Consider the following 10,247-nt stretch of genomic DNA (forward strand, 5'->3'; position numbering starts at 1 on the left):
TTTATTTAAGCTAAATTTGGTATGTTGTCAAGACAACAAAAACTAAGTTTTACCTTATTTAACTATTCTGTTGGAGTAATTACAATAAAAAGTTAAAATATAAAAAAAAACCTATGAGATTCACATTTATTTATCTATACAACCTTCATGATACTATCTCCTTACAGTGGCATGGCGTGGAGAACGGTTAGGTTAGGTTATATACATTATATATTATAATATGATATTCTCAATAAGTAGTCAATAACTTTCTGAAATATAATTGGTTATATTATATTAATACATTATTATGCATTAATACTTGGGATATTTGTAATTTGCCTCTGGAAAATTTTTAGCTCGCCACGTCACTGTCTCCTTATAATATTTTATGATTAAGCTATGAATTAACATCAATGTATTTACTTACTATAGTGTGCAACAACAGAAGAAGAAAAGCATCTCCTCATGCTTCAACTAAGTCTGTCATATAAAACCATCAGTCCAGAATTACGGAAATTTGCTCTAACATTACATTTTTATTCCCCGAATGCTTATGACTATGTTCGTAATATATTCAACAAATCTTTACCACATCCAAGTACAATTAGAAAGTGGTATGCAACAGTAGATGGCCGTCCAGGATTGACATCAGAATCATTAAGAGCTATACAAATTAAAGTTCAAGAATTTCAAGAAAGTGGAAAACAATTAATTGGAGGCCTAATGTTAGATGAAATATGTATAAAAGAAAATATTCACTGGACTGGATCACGTTACCAGGGTTTCATTGATTACGGTCCGGGTAGCATAAATGAAATTGATAATTTGCCATATGCCAAGGATGCATTAGTAATTATGGTTGTGGCATATAATGCACATTGGAAAATAGCAGTTGGCTATTATCTTATTAATGGTTTATCTGCAGAAGAAAAAGCTAATATAATAAGAACATGTTTATCACAATTACATTCAACAGGTATTTTAATCAAGTCACTTACATTTTATGGAGCTTCCAGTAACATAGCCATGGCAAAGCTATTGGGTGCTAATATACATTATCCATACTTACAAAGTTCTTTTGATCATCCTGAAACCAACGAAAAAATACACTTTATTTTAAACCCTTGTCACATGCTTAAATTATGTAGAAATACTCAAGGAGATTGGGGATTATTATTGGATAATGAAGGACAGCAAATCAAATGGTCATATTTTAATGCACTTGTTAATATACAAAATAAAACAGGATTACATTTAGCTACAAAAATTAGATCACAACATATCAATTATACCAAAGAAAAATGCGTGTCCGGTTAGCTGTACAAACCTTCAGTAATAGTGTTGCAGATGCGATTGAATATTGTATGAATGATTTAAAACTACCCGAGTTTCAAGGAGCAGAAGCAACAGTTAAATTTTGCCGTTTAATGAATAATATATTTGATGTACTGAATACCAGGAATTTTTTAAGTAAAAACACATACAACAAACCTATTAATAAAAACAATAAACAATCAATTATACAATTCATGAATGAAGGAATAGTGTACATAGAAAAATTACAATGTCTTGATAATAAGTCAAATAATGAAGTAACTGTAAAATTATTATTACAATCAAATAGAAGAACAGGATTCGAAGGATTAATATTATGCCTTAAATCTTTAATAAATTTAACTTACGATCTTATTAATGGTGGTTACCTTAAATTTATTTTAAGCTACAAGTTCAGCCAAGACCATGTGGAGATTTTTTTTCTGCTATAAGAGCTAAAGGAGGCTTCAATAATAATCCGACGTTAACTCAGTTTGAAGCTGCATATAAAGCACTTCTAGTACATGCTGAAATCAAATCAAACACAAGTGCTAATTGTCTTGCACGAGATGGTACAAGTATACTAAAAATATCAATTTTAAAAAAAAAGTCACCAACCAAAGATCAAGATATGGTACTTGATTTATTATGTGCAGCTGGGAGTCAACATATTGTAAAAGATGAAGATGAACTATTAACAGTATACCAAAATTCCAATTATATTATAGATGTGGTGGGGTATATCGCTGGATTTGTGGAGAGATCCGTTTTGAAGCGTATTCAGTGTGAAGTTTGTGCTAATGAAATAAAATCAGATGAAACAAATTCACTATTACTGAATAAAAAAAATTGAGGTGGTCTTACAATGGCCAATGCTGATGTAGTTAGTATATGTCAGGTTGCAGAACGTACAGTCAGAGAATATTCCAAAAAATCTAACCACATAAGTATTGACTATTTGGTATTAAAATCAATATCAATGTTATGTACAGATAAATATTTTTTAAATTTAACAAACCACTTTATGGATCAAGAACTGCTCAATAACCATTTGATACAAATGATTAGGTTAATACTTAAAACATTTATAACCATAAGAATCCATCATATTAACACAACTTCAAATGAAATAGACCAAAGAGTAAGAAGGTTATTTACTAAACTAATCCACTTTAAACACCAGTGAAAAAATTACTGTAAGGAAATACTTTGTTTCAAAATATTATTGTATTGAGTTTAATTTTTAAGCAACTATCACTATTGTAAAATAAATTATTTGTTACACTTAGTTATTTGTTATGAAACTAAAAAATATATTGACTAAGTTTATAAAATGTTAATTTTTAAATAAACTATTATTAATAACTAAACAATAAAGCACCATTTTTACTTACTTTTGTGATAATATACATTATAATTTATAATAATATAATATAGCGTATAATATAATAATTATAGTGGTAGTAACTAGTAAGTAACTTAATCTTGAAATATTCACAGATTACAGACATACTAGATCAAAATATAATACTCCCCAAAACAATACAGGTATACAGAAATAGAACTACTTCAATAGTTCAATAATAATAATATTATGTAATGGCACGAAAATAAAATATTTCAAAGACTAATTAATATATTTTTGCTTATATCGTATTTGGTATTTCAAACATAGCCCTTTCTCTCTCGCACATATCTTTGATTCACGTATCTCTCTCTATGCGTGGTTTATTCTTTTATAGGTCTATGGTTCCAAACGACAAAATAATTTGTTATCACTGATAATGTGGCCAGTGGCCCCTGAATCAAGATACCAGATTATACTTCTCCTCTTTTTGTTCACTGAAGATTCAATCGATCCTTCTGATAAAGATGCAAGAAGTTCATACCATAGAGTAATATAGAGAGGCCGTTGGGTATATCGCCCATGTTAACTAATTGATGCACAAAATGTGGATATTTAACAGGGCCTTCGCTTTTGATAAAAAAAATATTGTACAAAATATTGTAAAACGTACCGCTTGTTAAATGTTATCAGCAATGTTATCATATAGTAATACTCTATAATGATTGCGACATTGCATCCGTTAACGATTACGAATTACGATCTATGAGTTATGACTGGTTTTACCACGATTAAACTATTCGGTTTACATTTTACGATTTTACGATTTTACGATTTCATTATTTTTTATGTTTGACTAGACGTGTTTTAAAGTAGTAATCCTCATAATGCCTAGTTGTCTTGTATGTGGAAGAACAGAGAATCTAAATTCTAAATCTGCTAATATATCTTTTCACAGGTATGGTTAAGACTTAAGATTTAAAAAATATATATCTAGACGTTTGAAAATATAGTGTAATGTTTGTTTCAGGTTTCCTACTAAAGATAATATTAGAGAAAAGTAGGATAATTTTTTAGTAGAAAACTATCTAAATCCAAAAGACGTGACCAAATATAGTGTAATTTGTTCATTACATTTTGAGAATTGTCTTGCACGAGATGGTACAAGTATACTAAAAATATCAAGTTTAAAAAAAAAGTCACCAACCAAAGATCAAGATATGGTACTTGATTTATTATGTGCAGCTGGGAGTCAACATATTGTAGAAGATGAAGATGAACTATTAACAGTATACCAAAATTCCAATTATATTATAGATGTGGTGGGGTATNAATATGCACCAAAAAATGGCCAAATATGCCCTAAAATATGCACCTAAAAATAACCGTATATGTACTAAGATATGGTCCCCCAAAAAATTAGGTATAACAAATATGTGGTAAAATTAAATATTTATTTTATTAGAATTTATATTATATATCAGAATGTTATTATTTGAATTTAAAATTATATAATTGTATTATTAATTATTTATTATTATTTTATAATTGTACTATAAATTGTCTGTGTCTTCCATGTCTTCTGATCCTAAAATAAAAATAAAATAATATTTAAATATTTAAATGATTTAATTCTTATTATTTTATTAATATCTTTACCTTTAAAATTACACTGCACAATTAGATATTTTCTGATGTTTTCAAACGTGAATCAACGACGATTACTTGACAGTAAATTTTTATACACAGAAAAACTTCTTTCTACATCTACAGACGACATTGGAGCATACATAAAATAAACCAGATCATTACTTGTCAAGTCTTCAGGCAATCCTTCCATATTTTCAACTTCGCCGCTTAAGATTTTTGAAATTTTTAATAAAGCTTTGTAACCAGGATTTTTTTCTAAAGCGTCATTTAACTTCTTTACGACTGCTTTTCCTTTTGTACATTTTAAGTCAACAATTTTATTTTTCGCATCTTCAACCGTTTTTAAAGAATCGGATAATTGTATGCCTTTCTTTTCCAAAAATGTTATAGATTTGGGTAAAAATCCGAAATTCGATTTAATAAATGCCAAGTTACACTGTAGGTTATTCTTTTCCAAATACTTTTTGGCTGTCTTAATTGAAGCGGCATCATCGCTATCAAATGTTTTTATAACTGTTTGAATGTTCTCTAAATGTTCGCAATAGTATATGGTAGCATTTATCCAAGTTCCCCATCTTGTTAGTATAGGTTCAGGTGGTAAAGGAATCTCGTTTTTTGTCATATTTAAAAATGTTTTTAAACGTAAGGGAGATTTTCGAAATACTTTTTTCACTGAAGATACTACCTTATCTACTTCCGAAAATTCGTCACGAACTTTTTCAGCGAGCCTGTGAAATGCATGTGCAAGGCAAGTAATATGAATAACTTTTGAATAAAGTGTTTGTATAGCTTTACCCGCCTTAATCATATAAGGGGCTGCATCGCTTACAAACAATAAAACATTGTCATGTTCGACTCCTTCAGGCCACAATATCCCCATAGCTTTATCAAATAATTTAAATATTGTTGAATGGTTGGTTTTGTCAAGTTCCTCGGAATGCAATAAAAATATTTGACCGGCGTTATCAATTTCTAATGTTCCGATAATAACATTTGCTACAAAACGCCCAGTGGCGTCCGTAGTTTCATCAATTGAAACCCAGATTCGTTTTCCGTTTACAATCGCCCTAATTTTTAAAATAGTCTCTTGGTAAATATCGTCAACGTAACCTTTACGAAGTGTTGTTTCACTAGGTATATCTTCATTCGTGTATTTTTCAAAAAACCATTTAAATTCGTTGTTTGATAATTTATTTAGGGGAATATTTGACGAAAGCAAAGCCTTACACAAATCTTTGTTGAAATTATTCTTTTTGCCTAGGTTGGTGTTTAAAACAAACTGCTGGTTTACCTTATTTATTTTATTTTCTTCCCGTTTAACTGCTCTATTATGCTTGTCAGTCCTTAGATGCTGGACAACATTGAAACGTTTGTCACTCCCAACTTTTATTTCGCAAAATTTACAAAACAAAACACTACCGTCAGACGAAAATGTGTCTTTAAATTCTAAAACATAACTTTGTAACTTTGATTTTTGTACTTTCGGCATTTTAACAGTTACTTTAGGTTTATTTACATTTATTTACGAACTTATTGCGTATAAAAATCTACACTACAGTGAAAAGCACACGAGAGGCGAAAACAACGACGGATAATAATCGACTAAACTGAAATAATAACTATTATCGGCTATCAGTCTATCGAGCGGGCGATACGGTCGATACGGTTTTATAGGATTAATAATTATCTACACAAAAGTTACAACGAGATATGAATGGTAGTTTCCAGATAGCATATTATTGCAAGTATTAATATATTTTTTTTTTCGATCTATCATATTTCGATTCAACTCATGCAGCAGTCAACGTGTTAACTATCTATAATTTAAAAAAAATTTGCCAAAATATGCAAAATAAGCATAACAATTTTAAAATATGCACTTTCCTGCAAAATCTATCAAATATGCAAAAATATGCACATTTAAATTTTAGATCTGATATCGTGGCACCGAGAAATGAATTTATTTCGCACTCTGCTATATTTAACAATAATTAAAAAAAGTATGCAAATGCTACAAGTCCCTAAGCCTACATATAACTAATCTAATAATAATAATATTTTTCTTAGGCAAAACAATCGTTTACTGAAACTACTAAAACTGTACCAGTAACAGTACCTGAAACAATAAATAAAAAAAATGATATTTTACATTTTGATAAAACTCTTGTTAAGGTAAATAATTATTTTAGTATTAATTTACGTACATTGTTTACTATTCTAATAATAACATGACTGTACTTATTATGTTATTGCTTTTCTAGGTATCTTCAATAAGTGATGTGGAATTAGGTGTGTTTCCTTTGGATGAAACATCTACTTTGTCAAAAGTTAGTAGTTATATTAAAATTAACAAATGTAATATGCAAAATAAAAATGTTTCGGTAATGATAGTATTTAAATTTAAATTTAAAATTAAATATCTTGTGTAGACATTTTTATTTAATATTTATATATTTCCATACTATGTATTTTATAATAGTATAATATACCTATTTTAATTTTTTTAGTTGCCTATACAAAATATAGAAGCCAAAGAGGTACATTCAGTGAATCAGCCATCAACATCTTCATTTGATTCTGACAAATTTGATGAAAATATGATGGTAATATTGCTTCTCGCTGTATAGATGCTGACCTCTCATTCATCACCTCTCAATAGATGCCCCGAACCTTCTGTCCTCTATCTCTTTCCGCCTACTTAACAGCTCCTGATCTGTAGCTAACTATGTTATTATTTATCTCTACTGAATATTTGTTTCTTTAGTTTTATTTTACCTTAGCATGTACTCTTTTTAATTGAACACTGTTTAGTATAAGTTTAAACTTAAGTCTATAATTATAACTATGTTTTCCATGTATATTATTTCATTATCATCATCTCTTATTAATCTACTAACTATTACAATGTATCTATAAATTGCCGTTTGGCGTTAAATAAATAAATAAATATGAATTGTTAAATTAAAATATATGTTGAAATTATTATTATTACTGTTTACTATTATTAATTTTATTTAGAACAAATCTGAAGCTGCATTAATGGCTGCCAGTGAGATCGCTATTGATGACACACCACGTCGTATATGTTTGAAACGTAGCGTTCGGCAACTCTCCAAAGAGATAGTTATAAAAAACAAGAAATTAAAGAGTTTACAACAAACCATACGACGAAAAAATAAAAAATTGCCAATATGCAAACCATAATTAATGACATCAAAAATCAAAATTTTGTTGATGAAGAGACTAGTGTTTCACTTTTAGAATCTTTTGGTAAGCACAGAGATCTTGTTACTAATTGGACAAAAAAAAATTTGGGTAAAAAAATTCCCAAAAGGTATAGTCCTGCTGTTCGCCAATTTGCTTTGTCTTTGCACTTTTTTTCTGGAAAAGCTTATGAGTATGTCAGAGATCAATTTAATACAATATTACCTCATCCGCGCACGCTTAGCAAATGGTATAGTCATTTCAATGCTGAACCAGGCTTCACAATGGAATCGTTGAAACTTTTAGAACTGAAAGTGAGGAATTCATCAGATCCTGTGTTCTGTGCATTAATAATGGATGAAATGGCAATACGCCAACATCTAGAGTATGATAGAACTACTGGTAAATATTATGGTAGAGTTGACATGGGAAGTGGAATAGATAATGACAGTTTAGCAGTAGCTAAAGAATGTTTAGTTTTTCTAGTTGTTTCTATTAACGAAAATTGGAAATTGCCAATTGGTTACTTTTTAGCAAATAGTTTGAACAGTGCACAAAAAGTAGAGCTTGTTCGTCATGCATTGCATGTGTTGTCTAACACTGGTGTCAATATTATTAGTTTAACATTTGATGGCTGTTCCTCTAATATAACTGCTGCAAAGCTTTTAGGTTGTAACTTTACAGTTGATGCATTAAATACTTCATTTGCTTCCGAATATGATGACTCGAAAATTGTAGCAATATTTGATCCAGCACATATGATCAAATTGGTCCAAGCATTTGGTGAAAAGAAAATATTCTTGGATTATGAAAATAATGAAATTAATTTTGAATATGTTCAACGTTTATGTTACTTACAGGAGCAGGAAGGATGTCACCTAGCTAATAAATTAAGAAAAAACCATATACTATTTTTTAAACAGAAAATGAAAGTAAAACTTGCAACTCAACTACTAAGTCAATCAGTCGCAGACGCACTTAAATTTTGCAAAGATACTCTTAAAATTCATGAGTTTAGTAATGCAGGTGCTACAATTTCATTTATTGAGATGTTTAATAAGGTGTTTGATATATTAAATAGTAGATCTATCAATTGCATTGAATCCAAAAAAGCACTTTGCAAAGAAAATATTGAAGAAATTAAATTGTTCACAAATCATTTCTGTACTTATATCAAAGGTCTTAAAATCTTAGAGAGTGATAATAATTTTATACCTGTACTTGAATCTAAACGTAAAACTGGTTTTATAGGTTTCATTGTTTCTTTAAATAGTTTATTGCAATTATACTCAACATTAATTGAGTCTAATAAACTGTCATATATTAAAGCTTATAAAGTAAGTCAAGACCATTTAGAAATATTCTTCTGTAGTATTCGCTCCCATGGTGGGTTCAACAATAACCCAACAGTAAGACAGTTTCGCTCTGCCTATAGAAAATTAGTTATACGAACCACTGACATGAAGCAATTTAATACTGGCAATTGTATACCTTTAGAAGACATCGATATTTTACATTATTCTAGTTCAGATCCAGTCACAGTATTAAATAACAATTCAACAAATATAAATTCAGATAAAATTGTGGAGGAAGAAAATTCACAAAATATAAATTCATTTATAATGGATCATGACTATATTGTGAGTAATAGTGATTATTCTTTTAGTTATTTTTCAAAAGAAGTTATAACTTATGTAGCTGGATTTGTAGTTCATAAACTTACCAACACACTTAAATGTAATAACTGCAAATATGCATTGTGTGCTACTGATAAAGCATGTTTTTTAAACTCTTTTATTACTCTAAAAAATAAGGTTGGTGATAGAGGTGGTTTAATTTACCCAAGTGACAGCGTCATGAATATTTGTTTCAAAACTGAAAAAGTATTAAAAAAATACAGCTATAGGATTAAAGCAGTCAATAAATTACAAATTCAGTCAGAAGTCTTAACCCATTTTTTATACAACTCAAACTTGTTTGCATCATTAAAAACTCATAGTCATGAAACAAGAAGTCCATTAACTGATCACATAACTTTATTAATAAAATCAATTACATCAACCTACGTTAATTTAAAAATTGATTACACTTTAAAAAACCATAACGAAACACCATCACTAAGAATGTGGTATAACAAACTCACGATTTTTAAAGGACAATAACCTTCTTTTCTTTGTAAAGTGTTGTATACATATTTTGTATTAATGTAATAACAACTAATAAACACATTGTATTATAAATAAGTATGGTTAAAAAAGTTAATAAATATTTTACAGATTGAATTTTGTATTTGTATTTATTTATAAACGCCAATCGGTAATTTTATGATTGTATTTGAATCTGAAATTTAATATATTAGTTGGTAGTAAATATTTATTATACACAGTAAAAAAGAATATATAGAAAGAGTAGTGGCGGTTTTGATAAAACATAAAAGGGGGGCTATTTTCTATTTTTGGGCCTCCCCACCATAATTAAAGCAATTCGATCATTTAGTGTAATTTCATTTGAAAAAAGGAAATACAAAAAAAATCTAAGGGGGCGGGGGTGGGGGTGAGAGCCCCCTTCGCCCCCACCCCCCTAAAAACCGCCACTGAGAAAGAGCAGATAGGATTTTAAATTATTCCTGACATATTTTGTTTCATAATTTATTGTAACATTGTACATTGTACATAGTAACATTATGGTATATCTTGAATTATGATACAAAATGACGAGTACAATTTTTTGTATTTTATTGGTGGTGACACTG

At 29.1% G+C, this 10,247-nt stretch overlaps 2 protein-coding genes across 2 annotated transcripts; both read left to right on the plus strand.

Annotated features, from left to right (window-relative positions):
* Positions 1–6,193: 6,193 nt before the first annotated feature.
* Positions 6,194–10,006, plus strand: LOC111042512. The gene is made up of 6 exons (XM_022327140.1): positions 6,194–6,232; positions 6,359–6,463; positions 6,553–6,618; positions 6,799–6,894; positions 7,310–7,561; positions 8,356–10,006. The coding sequence occupies exons 1-5, from the start codon at positions 6,194–6,196 to the stop codon at positions 7,493–7,495; spliced, it is 492 nt and encodes a 163-aa protein (XP_022182832.1). The 3' UTR covers positions 7,496–7,561; positions 8,356–10,006.
* Positions 8,422–9,657, plus strand: LOC111042513. The gene has a single exon (XM_022327141.1). The coding sequence runs from the start codon at positions 8,422–8,424 to the stop codon at positions 9,655–9,657; it is 1,236 nt and encodes a 411-aa protein (XP_022182833.1).
* Positions 10,007–10,247: the final 241 nt, after the last annotated feature.

The sequence above is a fragment of the Myzus persicae genome, unplaced genomic scaffold (genome assembly GCF_001856785.1).
Source record: "Myzus persicae strain clone G006 unplaced genomic scaffold, MPER_G0061.0, whole genome shotgun sequence".
NCBI classification, from domain to species: Eukaryota; Metazoa; Arthropoda; class Insecta; order Hemiptera; family Aphididae; genus Myzus; species Myzus persicae.